Source organism: Stenella coeruleoalba (assembly GCF_951394435.1).
Source record: "Stenella coeruleoalba genome assembly, chromosome: 18".
Lineage (NCBI taxonomy): Eukaryota > Metazoa > Chordata > Mammalia > Artiodactyla > Delphinidae > Stenella > Stenella coeruleoalba.
In genome coordinates this window covers 76,047,760-76,073,900 of record NC_137164.1, presented here as the reverse complement: position 1 = coordinate 76,073,900, position 26,141 = coordinate 76,047,760, and the positions used below count along the sequence as shown (strand labels likewise).

The following is a 26,141-nucleotide window of genomic DNA, read 5'->3' as shown; positions in this document are numbered from 1 at the left end:
TGGAAGCAGGGTCTGAGAGAGCATGGAAACACACAAGGCCTCTTCAGGCCTGGGCTAGCAAGTAGCACTTGTCACTTCTTTTTTGTTTTTAATTAATTTTTTTGGTTGTGCCGGGTCTTAGTTGTGGTAGGCGGGCTCCTTAGTTGTGGCTCCAGGGCTCCTTAGTTGCAGCATGCATGTGGGATCTAGCTCCCTGACCAGGGATCAAATCTGGGCCCCCTGCATTGGGAGCACGGAGTCTTATCCACTGTGCCACCAGGGAAGTCCCACACCTGTCATTTCTGCCACGTCCCATTGGCCAGAACAAGTCAAGGTCAGCTCAGATGCAAGAAGTGAGGAAACAGGCTTCACCTCTCAATGGGAAGAGCTGCAGTGTCACGCTACAAGGGCATGGCTACAGGGAGGATGGAGAATTGGGGCCACCTCCATAAACTACCACAACCTTCCTCTAATCTGCTGTGTACCCTAGGAGGCTCACCTCCATAGAGGCTCACCTTTATGCACCACGCCCCAGAGCCTTCCCCCAGCACTGTCCTGGAGACACCATGCACTTAGACTACAGTGTGAATGACTCTCCCTAGACTGTGCAGTGCACAACTTACACAGCCATATGGTGCTGCCCTCAGTGAACCCAATGATGAGTTTGGGCTGCGTGACGTCTTGAGTATTCCTTCCACTGAGAATTCACAAATGCTTTACACTTCAGACCCGGCGGCTTCTCTTACGACTTGACTGAAAAGTCAGTACAGAACACATGTATGTGTGTGCATGTGTTTCCGTGTATATGACGCGTGCAGGTTGCACACAGTAGGTGATAAATACATCCGTTAGATTGAACTATTTTGAAAAACTGTGTTGGAAATGTGTAAACGTCCCCACCCTATCTCCCTGCCTTTAGACTACAGCAGACACAGCACACTATCCCACAGAAGCAAGGCTGAGAACTACCAGACTGGTTCATAAAAGTTTAAAACTTCAGAGCTAACATTAGAAATATAAAAACATCGGGAAACAAATTCTCCTAACCTCAGTTGGTAGAATTGAAGAAGGGGGGGGAAAGTCAGAAGTCGAACCCAGGATACACAGGGCCCAGGGGTGGCCCCAACACCCTCCCTCTGCAGACACAGGGCGGGCTGGTGGGCCCTCACTGCCCATCTGTGACTCCTGGCCCTTCCCATGTGTGAAACTCTATCTACACGAAACCTGAGCCCGCAGCTTGGCCCTCTGGCCCCGCGAGCCAGCAGCTGCGTGCGCTCAGCAGAGGGCTCAGGAAGCCACATTCCGTGTTCCCACCACCCCAGACGATGGTAGTCTGGGAGGGTGGGAAGGGAGGGGCCACCAGCCCGCTGAGGTTGCAAGAATCTGCCCAGTTGTGAGAAGAAGGAAATATTCCAGGATTCGAGTAGCGTTCCGGTTCAGATCCGGGCTTAGAGTTTTCCTGGACATAGCAGGAGAAGTTTTCCGTGTTGATCCATAAAATAATAATAACTTCCATCTATGAGGACCTGTTCTGTGCCCAGCACTGCACAAAACCCCTCACATCTACTTGTTTACCCTCATAATGACCCTACTGCCCCAATAGGCCATTCCCTCCAGACAGGAATCATTAATCTTATTTTTAGGAGGAGGCAACTGAGAGAAGTGAGGCAGGTTGCCCAAGGTCACACAGCAACTGGATGACTCTGGAGCACATACTGGGACCACCCCATTTTACAGTGGCCCGGGGGGGGCGGCCAGTGGGTCTTAGGGACCGCTAAACCTCCCAGCCCCCCCATGCTGCCCGTGGCGGAGGTGAGTGCCCAGAGGGAGGGTGTGCCTTTTGCCACCTTCTACCAACAGTGACAGACTCATGGGCGACTCCGGCTCCCATGTGATTCCAGTCCAAAAGTCTAGAGACAGCCCTACCAAAAAATTTATTATACACACACACACAGTATTGTTTCAGATCTTGGTTTAGATAGATTCCCAGTAAATGCAGAGTAATCCCTGAAGCAGGAACCAGCCCTGACTTAGCGCAGGGCGGTGCCCAGCAGGTGCTCCCTAAGGCGCCCGAAAGGTCCCCAACCAGGGCAGCAGGCACACCTGGGCGGAGCCTTCCACCCTGAGCCAGCTGGGGGCCCGGGCTCGGCACACTGCTGGTCTCAGTGTCTTCACCTGTGACACGGGGAGACCCGGGAGGACAGCGGGACAGCAGTTTAGCACGGTGCCGGCAGCTCAGGGCGCCCACGGTTGTTTCTTTAAAAGAGAAGTAACTAAAGGCGGGCAGTGCTCAAAGAAATGAGGGAAGAAGGCCACGACGGGTGTCACTTCTATTAATAGAATGCGGTCCTGGGAGAGCACAGACGCTGAGTCCTCCCACCGGAGAGCTCCCAGAGGCAGCTGCCCCTGATGAAAGGCCATCCTGCAGCCCTTCCCCCAGCGTCCTGCCCTGCAAGCCCAAGTCACCCTGGGCGCGCGCGTGCGCGCGTGTGTGTGTGTGTGCGTGCACGTGCGTGTGCGTGCGGGGGTTGTGTGTGTGTGTGTGTGCGTGCACGCGTGTGTGTGTGAGTGCGCACGGGTGTGTGTGTGCGTGCGTGCCAGCGTCCACACCATAGCACTTCCAGCGTGGCTCTCGGGAGATCTCTGGAGGTAGTCCCGATTTAAATTGATTTTAGGTGGGGTTGTTCTGAATGAGCCCGCAAATGCAGTTACATGGGGCCTAAAACCCAAACAAGAATCACCCTGGTGCAGGGTCAAGATGGTACTTGGAGGTCACATGCTTCAAAGGCAGATGTTCATCATGACAAAATGAGCCATTCTGAAACCTTAAGCAGTTTCATTAGAAGCACCTTAGTACAGCCAATAATTCAGTTTGCAGACTTTAAAGAAGCCTCCTTAAAAAACACAGGAGGTCACGTGTTCTATAACTTTTCCCCCTGCGGGCTTCACCCGCGCTGCTGAGCAGGTATTTACGGCAGCTACAGGGCAGGGCGCCGGCTTCCAAACCGGCTGGTCCTGAGTGAGGCCTCACACACCACACTGCCGTTGCTGACCACGTCCTTCTCAGGGCCGAAGGGCCTAGAAAAGGCAAACTGCTCTCAGCGGACACTCAGAACTGCTGTCCGACGGCCACTGGGACTTCTCTTCCACCCCACCCCGCCCAGCCCCAGAATCCTAGGACAGAGCAGAAAGCAAGTCAGGAATCAATTAGGAAAAAGCAGTTTCTCCTTCCCGTGCTGCATCAGAATTCACTGCTTTTCTGCAAGTCTGCGGAAGATCAGCGAGGACTGCCAGATCACAGTTTGGGGAAATACAAACCATATTCTAATCCACGTGTCAGAAAAATCAGCGGAGGTTGGGCAGCCCAGACGCAGGTCCCTCCAAGGCCTTCGTTCCTCAGCGCCCGTTCCCTCTGCCTGACATCCTCACATCCTGACATCCTGACTTTTGAGTTCCTTCTGCCCCACGCTGCTTGGGTTTTTTTTGGGTTTTTTTTGAAATTTTGAATTTTATTTATTTTTTATACAGCAGGTTCTTCTTAGTTATCTGTTTACACATATGAGTGGATACATGTCGATCCCAATCTCCCAATTCATCCACCACCACCCCCCCCCGACCACTTTCCCCGCTTGGTGTCCATACGTTTGTCCTCTACATCTGTGTCTCTATTTCTACTGCTCTTGTTTTTATAGTTACGTTTTCTCCTGGACGCTTAAGAACTTGTTATTCAGTCTTTTTATCTCCAACAGCGCTTTGCACCCTGCAGACAGGTAAACACTTAATAAGTTGGTTTGGTTCCAACGTATCATCCGACCTGTTATGGGTTGGACTGTGACCCCCTGAAATTCACATGTTCAAGCCCTAGGCCCCAGGGCTGCTGAACGTGATCTTATTTGGAAACAAGGTCATTGCCGATGTAATCAGTTGAGGTCATACTGGGGGAGGGAGGCCCTAATCCAATGACTGGTGTCCTTATAAAATGGAAGTTTGGACACAGAAGAGACCCCAGGAGACGCCATGGGAAGACTGGACTTGAGCTGCCCCAAGCCAGGAACCTCGAGAGGCCTCGGGGAGGCCGGGACAGACCCTCCCCACCCCTGCAGAGGGGCGGCCCTGCCCACACCGCCATCCGGGACTTGTGTCCCCAGGGTGTGAGAGAATGGAGTTCTGTGTTGAAGTGCCTGGTCTGTAGTACTTTGTTACAGCAACCCTAGGAAGCTAAAACACAGCCAACAGCTTAAACCCGTCTGAACACACGCGCACCCAGGGCATCTAGCAGGGCCAGAGGGCAGCACCTGATTTGTGCGTTGCACAAACACTGACAGATGGAGTGTCTCCTGGGCAGCATTTTACGGGTTACGGTGTGCTCTGTTATCCTGGGCAAAGAGAGAGCGAACCAGGTTCCTTGAGTGTTTCGTGGTGAACCAAGAAACTTCATCTGCTGCAGTTACACGTAAAATTAAAGCAGCCTTGGGAATTCCCTGGCCGTCCAGTGGCTGGGACTCGGCTCTTTCACCGCCATGGGCCCGGGTTCAGTCCCTGGTCGGGGAACTAAGATCCCGCAAGCCACGTGGTGTGGCCGATAACTGACTGACTGACTAACTAACTAAATCAAGCAGCCTTTCATGACTTCCATCATCTGAATGTGTCTTCCTAGTCTTAAGGAAGTTGCAGAGGATGGAACATGACTGCCCCTCAAGTTCACCCCCTCTGACTAAGTAGCCCAGGGATGTTTAAAGTGTTAACTCACGAGCTCAGGGCTCACACGCCTCCCCGGAGTCTCCAGCCTTCGTGTGTTTCTCATCACAGGAGGAATGACGGAAGCAAACAGCGTGGGCAGGTCGGCAAAACATCCTGGCCACTACTAGACAAAATCAAAGCAGCGGAGCCTCATACACGAAGATTCAGGAGACCTTGTAACACCCATTTTTCTCTCCCCTACGGCAGAGAACGTATCAGAACACAGCGTCGGCGATAACTCAATGTGTCTCTTTTCACAGCCCCTCTCGTCCCTGGCTGACCTTCCACCTAAAGAAAAGCAGGCTGCGCGAGGGGAACCTCAACAGAAGCACGAGGGGAACCTCCACAGAACGCTTTTTAAAATGAGCAGAACAATCTGAACTGAAACGAACCTGCCCTTCATTCTTCACCCTCTTCGCTGGCCCTAAAACAGAACAAACCAACAGAATGCATGAAACACGCTACGACATGTTTTCTTAATAAAAGGCACATGGGAAACCCAAGGCACCTCGACACTTTTCTCCATTCTGCACTATGCTATCGCCGGCCGAGTGGGTCGTGTTACATTTTGTGAATTTGCAAAAGTTAAGCTGCAGGCCGCTTACATCCCATTAATCAGTCTTCTGTGTGTTCACGTAGCAAACTGGGGTCAAGTTAAGAGCCTTTCAATTCCATGTGAATACTCGGTGAAGTTCCCAAATGTTCCTTTTTAAGGAAAAACGTCCTCAGACTAACATTCCCACATTCGGTGAAGGCTGTTCAGCGTGTGAGCTCTCTGGCAGACGTCATTCAGTGTGCACGCAGACATCGGAAAGTTCAACTAAATAACTCTTCTTGGGAAATGGAAAATGCTCGTGACATTTCTAAAACCCAGGGTTTCCAGAGGTGGAGAATGGCTAACAGTTTACTGCCCAAACCTACATTCATACCACAGAGAATCGGTAGCTCTGTCTCTAATTTGCTACTTTGACGTTGAACTTTCACTGTGACTGTGTCCCTCTAAACAAACCAGTTGGGGCCCGGGGGGAATAAAAGGGTAGTTACGCTATAAGAAGTTTCAAATGACCACAGTTTTAGAACATGTTGGGTTGTTTCAGTTTGGCTTCTGCAAATTAAACATGTTAATCATTCCTCTCTTTGTTGTTTCCGAGATGAAAGGAATGCTACAGTTTTCTAAGAAAATCTTTCTACATTTAAAAGAAAGTGATTATTGAAGTCTGCCGGTCAGTATGAATGCAGTTAATATGCCAAGTAACATATGCATTGATAATGACATGTTTTTATCAAACAGCCTCCGAAGTTTCTTAAAGCTTCACTTTTAGAAATGGAAGTCTTTCACATAAGCCTATTTTGGTAAACTTAGCATGCATTTTCAATGCCTTTCAACATCTGTCTTTTATTACCAGAGGTCCTGATATCCAGATGACAGCGGAGTATTCTGAGCGCCTGGAAAGATAGAGCTGCTCCTTATTCTTGTCTTAAATCATAATTTTATTGTGACATCAGGTTCATTTAGAAGCAACATTTTTATCTCCTGGACAGACAGGCAGCTGTTCACTCTAAAATGCAGGTTCTGTTTTCATAAATATGTTCCTAAAACTAGTAGGCGTACACAATTCATATTAAATAAAATCTTTTCTGACCTTTTAAATGTAGTGCCAGAACATGGGCAACTTAAAAGTTTAAACAGTTTACTTTTTAAAGTCACCTAATTAACATTTTATTATTAGCAAATTGATACTGTGCGTTTCGGGCCAATACACCCCATTTAAAAAATTAAATAGTTTTTCCTAATTATGCTGCACTTTAATTTCTACAGTTAACACCATTTAAGTAATTGTTGATCCTAAGATTATGTACTGGCAAAAAAACTGGGATAAGACTGTAGTGTCTTTGAATACAGGGATCCACCGTTTTAAAAAGCGCTCTCTCCACTCGCCCCTGCTTTGTCAGCTGAGCCAGAGGAAAGCAAACTTGAATCACTCAGGAGTTGCAGCCAGGGTTCACCCTCCAGCCCCGAGGAAACCACAAGTCACGAAGAGGAGAAGCAGGGTCTGTAGGACTAGGGATTCTGTTCAAAATCAGGTACGAACCTGAAACTGAAATCTAGGACTTTAAGCCAGGCTTGAAGTATGCCAGGGTTTTCCAACCCTGTGTCTGCCATCCTTTGGGCTTGGAGACATGAGCATTCTTTCATGGGGAGGGCAGTAAATCATTTCACAACCCAGCCCTCAGCTACTGATACATGCATCCTTTAAAAATGCATAGCAATTGGTCAATTAAACAGAGGGCGAAACTCTCGTACGATACCACCAACAAAAGCTGTTCAAACAAAGCCTGGGAGGACGCTTTGCACGGCGGTTTTCTGCTCAGGTCACAGAGAGGGGCGACTCCTCCTTCGGGCGGGGCAGAGCGGAGCTCCCCGTCCCTCCCGGCCTCCCCGGGGCCGTTCCCCTTGAACGCGGCTCGGACCCCTCCCCAGCCGGCCCCGCACACAATGGCGCCCCGAGCGGGATCCCGCCACCGGGTCCTCGCGCCAACAGCGCGCCCCCCGCGCGGGCCGCGTTCCCGGGTCCGCGCACAAAGGAGGCGCGTGGGCTCCTCCGCGCCCCGCGCTCTCCCGGCCCGCGCGGCCACCAGGTGCCGGCGCCAGCGACCCCGCGCCCGAGCGCCTCCGCGCATCCCGGGCCGCGGCGGGGGCAAGGTGGGGCGCGGGGCCTCCAGCCGCCCGCGGCGCCCGCCGCCGGGCCTCCCAACGCCCCGGGCCTGGCCGCCGCGGGGGCACGGGCCGGGGGGCACTCACTTTCTCGATGGTCCCGGGCAGCAGGCGCTCCAGCAGCCTGCAGAGGACCACCCCATCCTTCAGAGACGCCTGCAGGAAGCCCTCCGGGTCCGAGATGGTTTTCTTGGGCGACTCCAGCACCCCCAAGGTAATGAGCCACGTAACGGTCTGCTCGGCGGAATTCATAGCGGCGGCGCGCCCGGCCTCCCCGCGCCGCGAGCCCGTCTCGGCGCCGTTCACCTCGGAGCGGCCGCGGCCCGGCCGGCTGCGCCCACCGCCCCCTCCTCCTGCTCGCCCATGGAGAGGCCGGCGACGGCGATTGGCTCGGGCGGCGCCGCGGTCCGGCCGGCTCGCGCTCCCTCGCGTGCGTCCTGGCCGACTGTCAAGTGCCTTTTCATTAGATGCACATGAACCTGCGGCGGCCGCCCGGCGCCGCCCCCGCCGCCGCCTCCCGGCTCCCAGCCGCTGCCGCCGATGACATCACCGAGAGGAGAAGAAAGACGCCGCGCTGGAGCGGCCCCGGGCCTCCCGGACCCCGACCCCCGGCCGCCCCGGCACCCGGCGGCCGCACACGCGCCCCCGCGCTCGGGCCCGCCGCCGTGCGCCCTCCGCGCCCCGGCCGGCTGTGCGCGCGCGTCCCCACCTGCGCCGCCGGGAGCCGGGCCCCCGCCCCAAGGGCCCGATGACCTCCAGCAGGCGACAGCCCGCCGGCCGGGAGGGCTCTACGGGCCTCCCAACCCGCGGGCCGCGCGCGCCCTTAACGGATGGCGCCTGGCTGGGCCCAAGCGCAGCCCCCTGGGACGCGAGCGCCCGGCCAGGCTCTTCTCGTTGTCCTGTCCCTTCTGCTTCCTTCTTCCCTCCTTGGAAGACTTGGAATCCTTTCCTTGTATTCTTAATTCATGAGTGTTTAAATTATTAAGTGCTTCCCAGAATGCTCTTTTTATTTTTGCCGGTTTTATTTCAAGAGGTAGGGGGTGAGGGGAGCTGCAAACGAGACGCTTGCTTCTCTCCGCTACCTTGCAAGCCAATAATTACAGAACACGGTGATAATTAAGTCTGTAACCAGATGGGTCTAATTCGGGGAGGAATTGATTTTCCTGATACTGCTGCGATCCGTGGGGACGTGGACGCCCCGGAGCGGAGCGCGGCGTGGCCAGTGTCACGTGTGCCCCCTGCCGGGAGGCCGGTCCACAGCGCTTGTGACCTCCCCGGCCGGGAGGGGGCCGCGGGCCCACTCTCCAGGACCAGAAACCTTGGAGCGGCTCCACTTTAAACTGATGCTGATGTTTCAGACACTGTCAGAGGAAGGTCAGGAAAACAGCAGCGCCTGAACTGGGTGATGATGGGGAAGGAAGGACTGTGAGAACAGCCCAGCCTAACAGGCCGCTTGGCCAGATCGCACGGTGGGCAAGAGATGCGCAGTTGGAGACCCGGCTGCGAACCCACGCGAGGGCCAGACATAAAGCGCTCAGACATCCCACCGCCAGGCAAAGAAGAAGCTTCTTCGAATCAGGAATGACCCTGACACATGTACATGCTAAGGAAGGGAGAGAGAGTCTCCTTAAAGAAGGACCGCGAAGGTGTGCACGTGTGTCCATTTGCTCTGCCCTGTAGCCGAGTGCCTTTCCTGTTTGCTTGCTGTGACTCTGCCCTGGCAACTTACAACAGCATTTGCAGTCACCCACAGAGAGCTTACTGTGTGCCGGGCGCATATATTAATCTCATTAGTGACAAAAGCTAGAAAACGTGAAGATTTCAAAAAACAGAAGCTTAACTCTCCCCTTCCTCTGCTTGCTTTTGCAATTGTGAATTGCATTTATTTCCAGCTTCGAGTTAAGCGGTCCAGTTTCCTTTCCACGTGAGAACACAAAGTGATTTGAAGAGCAGTACGAACTCTGGATTATAAGGGCCACGTGTTCGGTGGTCACAGCTCCCACTTCCTGAGCTCCCAGTGTCTCCCAGCGCTTGCTCCCTGCTTCGTGTGGCATAATCACGACGACAGCCTTAGGGAGTCTCTCGCATCGTCCCCATTTTACTGGTTGCACATCCCACAAGTGGTGAAGATGGACTCAAGCCTGGGCTCTGCAACTCCAGGACCAACCCGCCTCGCCCATTGTCCAGACCGCTTCCCTATACACTTTCTGGGAAACAGGACGATTCACAGCTCTGTCAAGTTTTGTGCCCAAGGACACTTTATCAACAGAAGGGTGTTAACCCAAGAGTAGCTGTTCACTGAGATTCCTGTTTACTCTCATTCCTGCTGAATTGGACACGTGATTTAGAATACAGTCATTACAATCCCAGATTCCACTAAATTAGGTCTGGCGCTTATCATCTGGTAAACAAGAGTAAGATTCAACTTGACTCAAGGAAATGGTCCTGCAGAAAGGCAGCTCTAGGGAGTGGCCTTAGGTGGCCAGTGAACCTGGCAGCCAGTCATTGTCAGAAGGGGGACCCAGAGGCCACCTGCTATAACTGGTCTTGGAAGTCCCTGAACGTTTTAATGCTTTATAGCGACTAGTGGCATTCTTTTACCTTGGATGTACATTTATTTCAAAAAAGCTTATTTGGAAGGTATTCTAGAAAGTAACGTTGTTCAAAGCTAGGCGTTTTGGGGACTTCTCTGGTGGTCCAGTGGTTAAGACTTCACCTTCCAGTGCAGGGGGTGCGGGTTCGATCCCTGTTCGGGGAGCTAAGATCCCACGTGTCCTGTGGCCAAAAGACCAAAACACAAAACGGAAGCCATATTGTAACAAATTCAATGAAAGGCTTTAAGAATGGTCCACATCAAAAAAAAAAAAATCTTAAAAATAGCTAGATGTTTTTAAGGGTTTAATTGAGCTGAGTATCCAAGGTGAGCATTTGGTTAAACTTAACATTTTTCCAAGCTCCTATTACAGAGGACACGTGCTGTGGAGGAGAACTCATTGTTCTGGTGGGCTGGCATGAGTGAAGGTTGTTGTTGGCGGAGGACTCTGGCCTTGCCTCTGGAGGCCCTTTGGCGCACCTAAGGATCATGGAAGGGCTCTCAGGTCAGGCGTGTGTCCTTCGCTTCCCTCATTTCTCACGAGGGAACGTCAGCCTCATGTCCAGCCTGGCCGGCTGTTAATGCCCGATGGCCACACGCAGGCCATTGTTAGGGGTTCACCCACACATAGCCCCAAACCAGGAGCTACCCAAGGCTCAGCTGAACTGTGCTAACTCAGTTGGAGGACGGTGTTACAAAGATGTTAAAATCTACCCCAGCCTGAAGCCAGACAGACAGATGGCTGTTTACCTGGCCATCACACCCTGTAGAGTCGCTTTTGTTGAATTGGACCATCACCTGGATTGAAAAATGCAGCGAGAAGCAGTCCCATGAAGCTCACTCTATCTAAGGTAAGTATTACCAACGGCGCTCAGTTTCTCAAGCAGTGTACTATTTATTTGGCATATATATGGTCAAATGCTAAAAATTAAAGATGCAAGGCAGGAAAAAATATTTTCTGAACATATATAGCTGAGAAGTTACTCAGGATAGGAAGACATTTACAGATATAGTAATCATGACACGTAGTGTCAACAAGACACGTATCCTGGTTTGGGTCCTGGAGCAGATCCTGCGCCACCTTGGGTGAACATAGTTCACTTGGGGAGTGATCCCAGGGAGGACAAGTGAAGAAAAGGAGAAAGTGACCCAAAGGTGTGCAGTGAGCAGCGGGGCTCAGCTCCCCCGAGAGCCTTGAGAAGCAAAGTGGATGCTGTATCAGTCAGGGTTCCCCAGAGAAACAGAACCAGTAGGATATGTATAAAGACATTTGTTACAAGGAATCGGCTCACGTGATTACAGAAGCTGGCAAGTCGAATCTGCAGGTGGACCTGCAGGCTGGAGACGTGCAGGAAGCTGACGATCAAGCTTGAAGACATCTGTTGGAGAGTCTTCCCTTACCTGGAGGAGGACCGGTGTTTTTGTTCTATTCAGGCCTTCAACTGATTGGGTGAGGCCCACCCATATTGGGGATGGCAATCTGCTTTACTCTGTCTACCAATTCAAACGGTAATCCCACCCAGCTGTGGCGCCAGAGGTGCGTTAACAAGCTGGCTACCGCTGGCGGCATGTGGGTCCCTCTGGGGCCCTGTATGAGATTCCTGCCGTGACCACAATAAAGCACCACAAACCTGGGGGCTCAAAACAACAGAAATGGATTCTCTCACAGTCTGGAGGCTGGAAGTCTGAGATCCAGGTGTGGGCAGGGTGGGTTCCTTCCGAGGCCGTGAGGGAGGACCTGCTCCAGGCCTCTCCCAGCTCCTGGTGGTGGCGGGCCATCCCTGACCTTCCTTCCAGCTCCTGGTGGTGGCGGGCCATCCCTGACCTTCCTTCCAGCTCCTGGTGGTGGCGGGCCATCCCTGACCTTCCTTCTTGGCTTGTAGGTACGTCCCTCCAATCTCTGCTTCTGTCTTAACATGGCATTCTCTCTTTTTCTGTGTCAGTGTCCAAATTTCCCTCATTTTATAAGGATACCAGTCACCAGATTAGGGCCCATTCTCATCTTAACTTGATTACATCTGCAAAGATCCTATTTTCCAATAAGATCACATCCGGAGGTACTGGGAGTTAGGACTTGATCATATCTTTTGGGAGAGAAAATTCAACCCACAATAGTACCCTTTGAGAAACCAGGACCATGCCTGCCCCAGACATATCCCACCAGAGGAAGGGGAAGCCACGCTTCCTATCACGTGACATCAAAGCAAGTACGAAATCTCAGAATCTCTCTTTACATGATGCTCGGATCCATGGGAGATTCTGGTGGTGTCATCCCGATCCGTCCATGATGAATCTCCCCGTCACTGTCATTCGTTTCAGGAGCTGTCAATAATTCCCTCCCAGATTCCATATTTCACTTGGAATTGCCATGGCTTGACGTCCCTCCGATACTTATCAGCTGGAATTCTGTAAAGAGGCCCTGTTATTATACAGATAGTTCCTACAGGACAGAGAAGATAAACGCTTATTTTCTGCGTTTACCAGTTTTCAGGGTCATGGGTTGGTGCTGTAGCATCCTGCCGAGGAGACCGATGATTTTTGTAAGTTTCATTATGAATTACGGATCTTGGAAAACACACTCGATGCGTTTCAGCTTATCTCCCTCTTCCTAGGTTCTCTTTTTTGTACGTTTGGGAGATGCTTCTCCGGGAGTCTCTCACATTTCTGAATATCTGAGCAGAAGTAGTGATAGCTTTTGTTCTATCTTGTCAAGAGTGTTTTAGACCAAACACCAAGCCCTTTGAAGATAGAGATATGGTCCCCTCCTGGGCAGAGGACAAACCTACTTGCTGACCAGGAGATTAAAAGTAAGGTCTCCTCCGGGACGAAGTTCAGGCAGGTTCACTTGCAGTCCCTGTAAGATCGGGGTTTGCTAAGCTGGGGTTCCTCAGCTGTGACACAAGCCCACCGTGTGTGTGGCGCCCACCTGAGCCCAGCGTGCATTGCCTTGGACTTGGGAGCAGGGGGCCCTGGTGAGAACCTGAGGCCTATGCTGTCTGCCCTGCCAAGTCACGTATCCTTTGTCTCTGACCCGGGAGTCTTGTGTCTTCTGCCAGCGCCACGAAACTCTGGCTTAACTGTTAGCTTTTGAGTAGGTTAAAAATCCCAGGTCCGTTATAGTTCTTTATGGTGCTTCTACTCATTTCCCAAGATTAGTTCTCAATTACCCTTTTTTTTTTTTTTCTGAATATGGCTTTCACTGTGTCCCATGAGTTTTATTAGAAATACTTTCTTTTTCATTGCTCCCAAGAGGATTTGCAATTTCCCTTTTGAGTTCCTCTTTGAGCAAATCTTTTCTAGGAATATGGTTCTTAATTACCAAGAAATTGAGAGTTTGTTGGCCATTGACTGTGATTAGTCAGCTGAGCCTATGAATCTCTGCTTTTCAAAATTTGCTAAGATTTTAAACATCCCATGAACTTAAAAGGATGCATAAGCTCTGTTCAAGAGATTATATACTTATAGGTATTATGTAAGGTTTTGTGCTTTTTTAAAAAGAACTTTTTATTCCAAAATAATTTTAGACCCACAATAGGTTGCAAAAATAGTACAGAAGGCTCCCAGGTAGCTTCACCCAGCTTCCTTCAAAGATAACATCTCACACAACCAGAGAACAGTTCAAAGCAAGGGAGTTGACATTGCTGTAAGACTATCAGCTAACCTACAGACATTATTGGATTTCACCAGGTTTTATATGTATTTTTTGTATGTACTTCTATCAACTCCACCGCGTGTGTAGGTGGTGTCATCACCACCACAATTGGGCTGCAGAACTGATCCATTACCGCAGCAAAAGTCCCTGCCGCTGTCCCTTTGGAGTCACACTCTCCCCCGCTGAACTGTTGAGTCTTGTCCCGCCTTTCCTATGAGATACATCTAGTTGTCAAAGACATAAATGTTAAGATCAAGTTTTCCCTAAATCTCAAGTCACACATTTGAGATGTTCAAAACACAGGTTAATTGAAAACTTTTATCTTTTTTCTACAAATTATGCCTTAAGTCAATTCATAATGTTCATCTTTCTCTTGATTATTTCTTTTATCCTTATTTTCCCTGGATCTGATAATATTTTTCCATTCCTGTTTTCTTGTACTTACCTGATGACTCTTTACCTCTATCCTCATTTTCAACCTTTCTTTATCACTTTAAGTTAGATTGTGTAAAGAGCATAAATGGGTTTATTTTTTGTGCCTCATTGACAGTGTCTGGTTTTTTTAAATAAGAAAATAAGTCCATTCATGTTTAGTGTACTGACTGATAGACTTTATTTTGTCCCTGTTATTTTAAATAGATTATTTTTTACTTTACTTTACTTTTCCTCTTCTATGTGTTGACCGGTGTGTTCAAATGGCTCTTCATTCCGTTTTTTGTCCATTGTTTTCAAATTCAGAATTGCATCGTAGTTTTCCATTTAACAAATGGTCATCTTTCCTATCTTGGCTTGTAGTCAGGCTCGTATACCCTTACCTTTTATGGTGAGATGCCATGACACACTATTTCCCCACCAACACGCTCTGTTTTCTACCTGCTCACCACCCGCCCCATAAGATGAGACTGGGGGGACTTCCCTGGTGGTCCAGCAGTTAAGACTCTACGCTCCCAGTGCAGGGGGCCCGGTTCGATCCCCGGTTGGGGAACTAGATCCCGAATGCCGCAACTAAGGATCCTGCATACTGTAATGAAGATTCCGTGTGCCACAACTAAGACCTAGCGCAGCCAGATAAATAATTTTTTTTTTTTTTAAAGATGAGACTCGGAGAATGCTTGTGCCACCTCCTCTTCATCTGCCTCAACCCCACGCTTTCACAGAAACCACCGGAGAGCTTTGCCTGCTCCCCTTCCTTTACCCCAAATGCCCATATTTTGCAATCAGTTTAGCTATCTATTGTAGGATATACCTTCTTTTCCAGGAGTCTTTATTGAGCACTTGTATTACACACATGGGCGTGTGTGCGTGTGTGTCTATATGTCACTGCTCATCACCACTTGTTTATCCCTCCCTTCATGCATTCTAAGGTTTGTGTGCTGTTGGTGTCATGTCTCAGATATCTACCTCTAACAGGGCACAGGTGATAGACTATTTTATTTCACCCATGCATGTAAAAATACCTTTATCCCCCAACAGTGAATGGGATCTTGGCTGGGTATAGAATTACTAGGATGAGTCCTCTTTTGATCCTAGTATCTGGATGGAATACTAGGGTGGAAGTATCCCATCCAGGTGCTCTCCCATTGTCCCGCAGCTTCTAGTGTTGCAGAGTGGGAGTCTGCTAGTCTGATCCTTTTATTCTCTGTAGGTAACTTTTTCTTTTGGTCTAGAAACTTGTAGGATTTTCCTCTTTATTGTTAGAGATTAGGATTTTCACCAGGATATGATCAAGGGGTGTGTGTGTGTGTACTCCCCGTGTGTGTGTGTGTGTGTGTGTGTGCGTGTGTACACACACATGTATTTATCCTCATTCTTGCCTGGACCTTGATGGCCTTTTCAAACTCCTGACTCGCATCTCTCTGCAGCTTAGGGAAATCTTCTTAAATTACTTATATTTAATACCTTTCCTTCATCTCCTCTTTTTTTTTTTTTAAACATCCTGGAGCCTCTCTTATTTTCCTGTTAACCCTTCTTTACGTATTTTCAATGTTGCTTTTTTCCCCTCGTGATTTCTATTCTATATTTTTCCTCTGTGCTTTGAGGTATGTCTTCCATTTTATATTCTAGTCCAACAATGTGGGTGTTCTTCTCCTCTGATTCAGCAATTACATTTTTCTTTTAGATTCAGGAAGTCATTTTTGTGTTGTACTTGAAACTCCTTAAGCCTGTTTTTGTCTCATGTTTATAATTTTAGGAAAGAAAGTATATTTTGAGAGGAAACATACTCCCCTTCACAATAAGGGGATCTATGGTGGCTAAAATGATTGTTGCATGATTTTGTGGCCCAAGCAGAGAGCTAACGGGAGATTCAGGAGGTTCCTGGGGATTGGCAGCCCTCTCTTCTCGTTTCACAGCCACTCTTGGTATTTCCGCCCCGTTCAAACGCTTCACTCTGATTCTGCATTCCCTTCTTTCTGGAACGTGCGTGTCGTACTAACTCAGATTTGCAGTCTGTTTGTCACACTGAGCTCTTGCCCGTCCTCTGGACGGTGTTCTGCTAACCTCCCCCTCTTTGCCATCTCCTCTCTCCTCCACTGGTCCCTTCCTGTCCTCCGCTAACACATCCTCGGTTCTCCCCACCCTCTCACCCATCACCCCCACCGCACTCCCAGCCTTTAGGGATCCCTCCAGCACCCCATCCTCCCCTCACCTCACTGTCCTGTGATCTCCTTCCCTGCACCAATCCCTCACCCCCCGTCACCCTGCACTGAGTGAGTCTCTGTCACGGGTTCATGGAAACAAAGCACAGTTTATGTTGGGCACAGAGTTAACTCTCTGGCTGGTATCAGAACCTCACCGGGGCTGAAAGGCTTCCACACCTTTCTTATCTCCAGGAGGAGAATGAATCCGAGGTTCTCAGGCAGGCTTTTCACACTGGCTCTGTAAGGTCTTGGGGTTAAGAAGCCCTTTGAGATCTGATGGAAACTAAGAAACCCTCCTTGGAGGCAGGGAATGTCAGAGGGCTGTGGGATTCCCTGGAGTGTGTCCACGGGCCTCAGGTCAAGACCATGCTGGCTCGAGAGCAACTGTGAGCAGAAGACGCACACACCTAACAGTTTCTGTGGCTGAGCAAACCTACTTAGACAAAAGCAACAGGCACTAAGATTAAACTATTCCAGTCATTTTTGTTTGTGTAAATTGTGATGAGGTTGTAATAGACAAGGATTTTAGAAAACAGAATGTTTCACAAATCTGTTTCTTCCCTCATGTGAAGTTACTTTGGGGATACCAGTGGGTATCGTTCTCAGTGCCCCCGCCTGGATAGTATATAAAAATATAAAATATATACAAAACACCAGAGACAGGAGTAGATCTGGGTGCCAGGGCTCTGTGAATCTGCTATAAGCCTGAAATAAACAGTGACCCTAAAAGTAGGCGGTGCTTTGATTTTTATTTTAAAATACCCATTGATTTTTTTTAACCTATATTTCCTGCAAAACCTAAAAATATTTTTCTGTTGGAGAAGTACTTTTTGAAAAAGAACAGAAGCCAACAAATAAATATTTGGTGGCGTAATTAGCTGCTGTCATATTTTATACGAGCACAACAAAATCCATCTTACATGAACATTTTTTGCTTAATAAATGGTTTCATCCATTTGGATGTAAAGTCTACTTCCAAAAGGAAAATTTTTTTTTTTTTGCAGTAAGCGGGCCTCTCACTGTTGTGGCCTCTCCCGCTGCGGAGCACAGGCTCCGGACGCGCAGGTCCAGCGGCCGTGGCTCAGGGGCCCAGCCGCTACGCGGCATGTGGGATCCTCCCGGACCTGGGCACGAACCTGTGTCCCCTGCATCAGCAGGCGGACTGTCAACCACTGCGCCACCGGGGAAGCCTGGAAACGTTTTTTATTGCCCCATTTTCTGTCCTTTTGACTTATTGCAGAAAAAAGCACCTCAAATGAATCATAGATTTGATTAATTGGAACCCAATTTTTAGAAGCCACAAATTATTGAAGATTGAAAATAGAGAAGTCCCTTAGGGAACAAGGCCTTACGTGCTTATCCAGTTACTAAACTTCATTAATATGCTGCCTAAACAGTGAGCGAATTAGCCTGGTGTGGAAAAGCCTCAGTCCCCACAGAGCAGTTTCTGATGGAGAAGGTCCTCTTAGCTCACGGAAACCAAGCAGAGAGGAAGGTGATGAAGTAAAATGTGGATTCACAGCAGAGTTGAGAAAATACGGCTGGAATTACGAGTCCAGTAGAACAGGAATCAACCACAAGGATCAAGAATGGGGCTTCCCTGGTGGAGCAGTGGTTGAGAGTCCGCCTGCCGATGCAGGGGACACGGGTTCGTGCCCTGGTCTGGGAAGATCCCACATGCCGCAGAGCAGCTGGGCCCGTGAGCCATGGCCGCTGAGCCTGCGTGTCCGGAGCCTGTGCTCCGCAACGGGAGAGGCCACAGCAGAGAGGCCCGCATACCGCAAAAAAAATAAATAAATAAAGAATGGTGGTGGGGCAGATGGAGAGGCCCAGAGCACAGGCTGGCAGGGATGTTGCAGGGACACGTGGTTTGGGTACCAGGTGACCTCACTGGAAGGTGGAGATGGCCTCCGAGTAAAGGGTGAGGGTTAGGACACACGTCCAGTGAGGGGAACGTAACACAGACACACGTGCTTTCATAGCAGCAGCGTCTATTAACGTAAGAAGCAGGAAGATGTTCACATGATTGGGAAAGAGCTTGGCAAACATCCATGAGATAGGAAATGCGAAGAGTGGGAACCAAGTGTGTATGAACTAAAGCCAGATTGTGGCCACCGTGACTGCTGAGCAGTGGGACAGGGCCGCAGGGACCGCTCCCGAGGAGCTGGGATGCCGTACATGAGCGTGTAATCATTCCCAAGGTCGGGAGACAGCCCGGGTGTTGCCACTGTGCGATGGTGCCTGGGGACACGCGGATAGAGAGCAGGACTGCCTGATTCCCTAGAAAGGGATCCTCCCTGCCCCGGGGCTGCTGCACCTGCAGTGCACCCTGGTCGGCTGGCCCAGCAGGGCTGGAAGGTGGCACGTTGCTCTCACTGCCCCTGCCACCCCTGCACCAGGCGTGGGCTGCTGCCCGTCTTCAGTTCTGCCCACACTCCCAGCTGTCCGGGCACCACCCTGCTGGGCAGACCCCGGCCAGAGGGCTGAGCCTCTGGGCCGCCCACCACAGCCCCGCGTCCCTGCCGCGTCCCTCTCACAGACCCCCTGCCCCTCCCCCCAGCACCCCTGTGCCTCGGCCATCCTCCCATACCTCCTACTCGGCAGCCCATCCCGTAGACTCATCCTGTCCGTTCGGACAGCCTGTGTGGCTTCATCCTCCTGCAGCACCCGGGCTGACACAGGATCCTGGAGAGTGAGACATCCAGTCCCAGTCAGGCCTAGGGTGGTGTAGACGCAGGGAGCTGAGGACGGTTCCACAGGAGATACGGAGCAGGGCTGTGTGGGGTAGGATAAGAGCCTACCGGAAACGTCGACAAGCAAAGGCAAGAAACAAGGGCTGCTGCAGAGAAACGCCTGGTAGGGATCCCACATTCTAAAGTAAGGTGCTGGGGGCGCCCGGAGCCAGGGTGCTGCCAGCCCCCCTCATCCCGGCCGAAAAGGGGAGGCCGGGAATCGGGGGGGGTCAGAGAGAGCTGGGGAGCCTCCTCTAGAAGGGGGGGCTGAGACTCTGCCCGAAGGCAAGGAAGGGCACCTGGGGCCACTCAGAGCTTCATCCACTCCCCGGGTTGGGGGTGTAGCGACAGGCACCCAAGCTGACTCATCTGAGCGGTGAGACCGGCGCTGGACCAGGACCCTGTGTCCGGACTTGGGGCCTCAGAGAGGCTCACCTCTGAAGCAGACCTCTGGAGAGGTGAGGTGACAGCAGAAGTGTGGTCTCGGCGGGAGGAGGGGGTCCTTCTGAGGCTCAGGAGCAGGCCAGGTGCACGCCAGGGAGCTGCAGGCAGGAGGTTCCCTCGGGGCCATCTCAAAGGACCCACCCGGGCCCTCCTATTGGCAGGAGGTACCAATCCCCATGCAAGCGCGTGGCAGGGGAGGGGAGGGGATCCAGGTGGGAACCTGCTAGAAGCACAGCGCCCCTACCCCTCTGCATCCTGGGTCACGGTTGGGACCAGGCTGGGGGAGGAGAGCGGTTTCTAGCTGAATAAGAAGTGGAAGCCTTCATAGTAGAGTGGACCGGGAATTTTTTATGCCCCAAAAATGTGATCCTTTGTTAACACCTGACAAGGACCAGAAAAGCGACGCCCGCTGCCCTAGATCTCCTGCAGCGTGTTTCTGGGCTGCCCGCAAGGAGAGGGCAGACAGAGCGGCTTAAAGGGGCTGGAGAGAAGGAATAAAGGCTCTTTCCTTTTTCATCCTACTGAAGCCAACTTATTAATAAACTGCAGACTCTCTTCCGTGAAAGAGAACGTTCTGACAACATGGGATGGTCAGCACGAAGCTGGAACGTGGGCGCATGAGCAGGAAGCTGTCTTGGGCTCAGGACCAGAGGGGTGGGCATGGCCAGGGACAGGGGACCGAGGGGGCACTGGGCGCGAGGGCAGGGTGGCTGGTGGGTATGAGGGTGTCGGGGAAAGAGGCGGGGGCGCGTGTTTCAACACAGACCCAGGAGCAAGAGAACCTATCTTCAGTCCTAGCAACACCTGACCTTATTCCGTACGAGGCAGTCTGCAGCTTCTGAACAAGCTGATAGGATGGGTAAACGTGTTGGATTGACCTACTGGTCAGCTCAGTGACTTTTCTGTTACGTAGAAGAAAACTCAAGCTATGTGGGCAATCTTCATAATGAGGATATACCAAAGCTCAGATGTGTACACCCATTTTTACATAAGGAATTTATTAGTAACCTAGACGTCCAAAACCCAGACTCACGGAATGAGACTTGAAATTGATTCCCATTGGCACAGTAAATTATTCTCCCTGTGCCTGTATATCTTCCAGCTTAATAGTTTTTAATGTTCTGTCCTCAAGCTAATGTTTACTGTTACAAAATAACAGATGCGTCCAGCACAGGTGCACTTACAGCCGTCCTGAGGCCGGGAGACCCTCGGGTCAGCTCCTTGAGAAAAGGTGAAGCACTTGTATCCAGACACGGCTGGTTGCTGAAGTGTTTGGTACTGGCCCTGTCACACCCCAAAACCCAGCCACAACACCAGGTATAAGCTGGGGTTCGGAGCAGTGGTTTTCATATACTTTTACTCATGAAAAATTAGTATAGCCTTGCAAACTTTTAATTTGATTTCTAAAAGTTTATTTGTAAGTTAAAATTGTTGCAAAGGGTGTAATGTTCAGTGTGTCATAAACACTGGCTTAAAAATAAAATCAGGTCACTCCTTTAATGGTATTCAATGGAATCTCTAACAATAAAAATTATAGTTAGAGATAAACACCCACCATATCCATTAAAAAATGCACTGATTAAAAAAATGCACTGACAAGTTCTTTAAAAGTCTAATTTTACTTTTTCCCCTTAAAATTGTATGTTTTAATATACTTTCTCCACAGAGAGTGGAGTATATTGACGCAACTTCTGACCAGTACAGTATGGCAATGTCTTTCAAAATTATAAAAGCACACTTTAAATCAGTAATTCCACTTCTAGGACTTTCAATTTAACCTTCAGATATATTCTCACCAAATGTGAAATAACATATGTAAGAGGTTACTTATTATAGCATTATTTGTAATAACAAAAATTAGAAATAATTAATTGCTTTGGAGCCCTAAAAGGAAAAAAAAAAGAGAGAGAGAGACACTAAACGCCCGGATACGATATCCAAACATAAGGGAAACAGGCAGGCTGTACAACAAGTGTAATGTGTGCTGATGTAATACACTTTTAATCTTAATGTAATATACTTGTATATTAGAAAGACTTTTACTAATCACTCGGGTAGACTTCTCTGCATACAAAATACAGATATAAATAGAAATACATATTATTAAATGTGATCAAAAAGCTGTAGGTGTCAAAAACGTTTATTCTAGATTGTATCATTGTAATTTTTTTTAGTTCACAACTGATGAGAACAACGCAGCGTACCAATTTTTATAACTGAGTATTAAGTATAAAAAACTACTTCTGGAAATGATGGAGATGGATGGGGCCATTTTACTTTTCGATTAATTTACGGATGCGAGTATAAATAGTTCCTATCGCCAGCCTGAGACAAAGGGCATTTTTGTTAAAGGTTTCTCCCCTGCTGTGGAAATGTGACCTTGGGTTAACTTCCCAGCTGTGCTCCCCTGAAAGCTTTATCCAGGTGTCACCTGCGTCACCAGGTAACATCGCTTATGATGGAAATCACTGCCCTGCCTCTGGACTGGGGGCCCCAGCGGGGTGACACCTAACTGGGCGTGTCGGCGCCCCGTGTATTACAAGACCTAAAATTCCACGTGCTGCCTTGATGCCTTTGAGGCTCACGGGGCCCCAAAGGTCTGATCATGAGCTGCCCTGTCCTCGCCAGCTGTGCCCCCTGCACCCCCACCCCGGCAGGAAAGGCCCCCCTCCCGGCTAGTTCCCCCACCAGCTGGAGCAGCTGCACCCGCCCCCCCCCCCCCCCCGCCGTCCTCAACCTCCCTGCCCGCCCCTGGGATTATTCAAACAAGTCAGTCGCGTCCCCCTCGGGAACCAGGGGTCGCCAGCGTCTTGTTACTGCGGGGTCTGCCTCTCCCAGCCCCCTGATTCGTTCTGCTCCCTCGTGAAGCCCCCATGGGGCCCTGCCGGCTGTGTGCTCTCCCCCCACTCCCACCCCCACCGCTGCTGGGAGCATCGCTGACTCGTGAGCCGCTGCCCAGGGTTTAGGGCACGTGTCTTCTCCTCACCAACAAGGTGACCCGGGGGTGATCAGAACGCCCTGGAAACTACCCCTAAGCTGTTACAGGGACAGCAGTGCCTGTGCAGGATCTGCGTTGCTCTACGTCCCGCCTGCCTAAGTCTTCTTTCCTCGCGCTTGAACTGAGCCTTGTGGGGTGGGGCGGGGCAGAGGACAGTCCCCAGACGGCTGCGTGGGCCGCTGCGAGGACGCCTCCCGAGGGAAGGTGCCAGACTCTGCTCTGGGCCCCCGTGTCGATGCGCTCCTGCCCGCGTCCTCTGCGCGAGGCCCCGGGTACCCTCACGAGTCTAAATACCTGTGGCGCCCAAGACCCCCTAGTGGGCATCGCAAGCACTAATTTTATCCGTGCAAGGGCTGAAGAACCTTGTTCACAGAAGGAAACAGCAATGAGTTATATGCAAAGATAATGTATGTTAAACGGACAAATTACATGCAAGACTAAAACTAACAAAACTCATTCAAGAAATCATCTGACGGCTTCCCTGGTGGCGCAGTGGTTGAGAGTCCGCCTGCCGATGCAGGGGACACGGGTTCGTGCCCCGGTCCGGGAGGATCCCACGTGCCGCGGGGCGGCTGGGCCCGTGAGCCATGGCCACTGGGCCTGCGCGTCCGGAGCCTGTGCTCTGCAACGGGAGAGGCCGCAACAGTGAGAGGCCCGCGTACCACAAAAAAAAAAAAAAAAAAAATCTGAATAGCCTTATATCAAATAAATTGAACTTATAATTAAAAACCTTCAAAGAAAGAAAAGAAAGGCCCTGGGAACACAATTAGGATTCTTTTGTTTTTTAATTTATTTATTTTAGTTTTATTTATTTTTGGCTGTGTTGGGTCTTCGTTGCTGCGCACAGGCTTTCTCTAGTTGTGGTGAGCGGGGCTACTCTTCCTTGCAGTGCGTGGGCTTCGCATTGCGGTGGCTTCTCTTGTTGCAGAGCACGGCCTCTAGGCGTGCAGGCTTCAGTAGTTGTGGCGCGTGGGCTTCAGTAGTTGTGGCTCACAGGCTCTAGAACGCAGGCTCAGTCAGTAGTTGTGGCGCACGGGCTTAGCTGCTCCGCAGCATGTGGGATCTTCCTGGACCAGGGCTCGAACCCGTGTTCCCTGCATTGGCAGGTGGGTTCTTAACCACTGCACTGCCAGGGAAACCCCACAATTAGGATTCTTAACACGGGAATGTGAAATGGTGCAGCCACTGTGGCAAACAGTATGGTGGTGCCTCAAAAAATTAAACAGAATTGCCATAGCAATTCCACTTCTGAGGGTATGTATCCAAAAGAATTTAAAGATGGAACTCAGACAGATACTTGTCTGACATGTTCATAGCAGCACTATTCACAACAGCCAGAAGATGGAGAAAACCCAAGTGTCCATCAACAGATGAATGAATAAACAAAATGTAGTCCATCTATACAGTGGCATACTATTCAGCCTTAAAAAGGAAGGAAATTTGGGCTTCCCTGGTGGCGCAGTGGTTGAGAGTCCTGCCGATGCAGGGGACGTGGGTTCGAGCCCCGGTCCGGGAGGATCCCACATGCCGCGGAGCGACTGGATCCGTGAGCCATGGCCGCTGAGCCTGCGTGTCCGGGGCCTGTGCTCCGCAGCGGGAGAGGCCACAGCGGTGAAAGGCCCGCGTACTGCAAATAAATAAATAAATAAATAAAATTGGTTTACGATATCAAATGTTGGTGAGGATGTGTGGAGAGACAGAAATTGCAGCCGGTGGGAAGGTAAATCGGTACCACCTTTCTGGAAACCTGTTCAGCAGTTCTGCTCCTAAATATACACTTCTCAGAAATGCAAACATATGTGCACCGAAACATGTGTGCAAAACGTTCAGAACCGCGTCAGTCGTAACAGCCCTGCCTGGGGGCAGCCCAGCTGCCTGCTGGCCGTAGCCGGATAAATGACTGCGGTATATTCAGACAGAAGAACGCTATAGTGCAATGATGTATGAACACACTACATACATACTACATGTATACTACATACATACTACCTGTATACTACATACATACTACCATGTAATATTGCTTCACTCAGAACATGGACAATCTCATGAACATAATATTAAGAAGAATCCAGACACACAATATAATACACTTTATTCAGTGTTTAAGAACAGCAAGATTACCCTATGATGAAGCCAATCAGAAGATCACTCACTCTGGGAATTCCCCAGCGGCCCAGTGGTTAAGACCCTGCGCTGTCGTCGCCGAGGGCACAGGTTCAATCCCTGGCTGAGGAACCAAGATCCCGCAAGCCTCACAGTGTGGCCAAAAAAAGAAAAAGAGCACTTTGAGGGGGTGATGGCTAGGAAGGGGTAATGAGGGGATTGCCAGGTAGCATCCTGTATGTTGCCCCAGTGGTCCCACAGATGTGTTGCCTTTGGAAAAATTCTTCCAGCGGTACATTTGGGATTTGTGAACTTTTCTGTACACATGCTATGTTTCCATTTAAATGTTGACTTTAAAATACATCTATATCCTTCAAAGTGTATTTGTAGACATTAGGAAAATTAGTTTTGAGACTAAAGAATGCATAAGTGAATTTTTTTTTTTTTTTTTTTTTTTTTTTTTTTTTTTTTTGCGGTACACGGGCCTATGGCTCACGGGCCTAGCCGCTCCGCAGCATGTGGGATCCTCCCGGACCGGGGCATGAACCTGTGTCCCCTGCATCGGCAGGCGGACCCTCAACCACTGCACCACCAGGGAAGCCCTGCATAAGTGAGTTTAATGAGAGTGATGAAAGTCCCATGCGATTCAAGGAGTTAAATATTTATGTTTTAATAAATGTGTTGAAATTTGACACGTATCTATGTTTTTTAATTAAGATATCAATGAGCAGAATAGAAATAAAGCTGTTGATTAACACCCCCTATTGGCCGTCAGCAGTAAGTGCAGGTAGAATCAATACAGGAGAATAGATCAATGGTTGGGAGCTCTGACACCCATCTTTGCTCGTAGGAGTTATAAATCAGCATTAGAGTTTAGTAGAAAAGGTGGAAAAGAGGTCAGGGTTGTAAAAATGATATCTGATAAGTGGAAAGAGCTGTACTGACTGCATCTTCGTTTCAGAACGTCTGTTTCCCTCATTTCACCGTCTGCGTGGTCATGGTCCAAACCCCTCAGCCCCCACGCTGGACGCGATGCGGTCGCCCCAGAGGGGAGCCCGTGGCTGCATCCTTCTCTGTTCTGCCGCCCGCTCATGCGTCAGTTGCTCAGTTTAGCGACTCCAGGACCTCATAAAAGTGGAGTCATACAGGATTTGTCTTTTTGTGATTGGCTTATTGTTTTATGTTCACTTTTAACAAGAAAGCCTTGCAGGAGTTTTTAATAAACTCTGCCTATTCCCGTATAATTAGTTTCATGAACGCTTCCCCTGTTCCGTCTCTTCGCGACATTTCTTCTCTTCCCCTCTGCTTAAATCCTTTATTCTACTATTTCTTCCTACCTCTTGCTCTCAGTGCATTTTATTCTCCCTTTCCCGGTTTCCCCTCATTCCCATTTTCCACGACATCACTGGGGGGGAACTCTAAGGAACCATGTGTAGTGGATGACTCATGGGGAGCCGGGGTAGTCATCCTCGGGCGCCCCCAGTGGTCAGTGCCAGCTCTCACTGTAGGGCTCACTGGCCAGTGCCCCCTGACCCCCAGGGG

At 50.1% G+C, this 26,141-nt stretch overlaps 1 protein-coding gene across 4 annotated transcripts in view; it reads right to left on the bottom strand.

Moving 5' to 3' along the window:
- The window catches only part of ARHGEF7 (Rho guanine nucleotide exchange factor 7), a 362,900-nt gene extending 354,860 nt beyond the window's left edge, over positions 1-8,040 (bottom strand). For all 4 annotated transcript variants that reach the window (XR_013824848.1, XR_013824849.1, XM_079902929.1 and 1 more), the window contains exon 1: positions 7,523-8,040. Coding sequence is in view for 2 of the 4 variants with exons in the window: in XM_079902929.1 (XP_079759055.1) it covers positions 7,523-7,687 (165 nt within the window). In the remaining 2 variants the exon portion in view is untranslated. The remainder of the gene's footprint in view (positions 1-7,522) is intronic.
- Between the last annotated feature and the right edge of the window lie 18,101 nt (positions 8,041-26,141).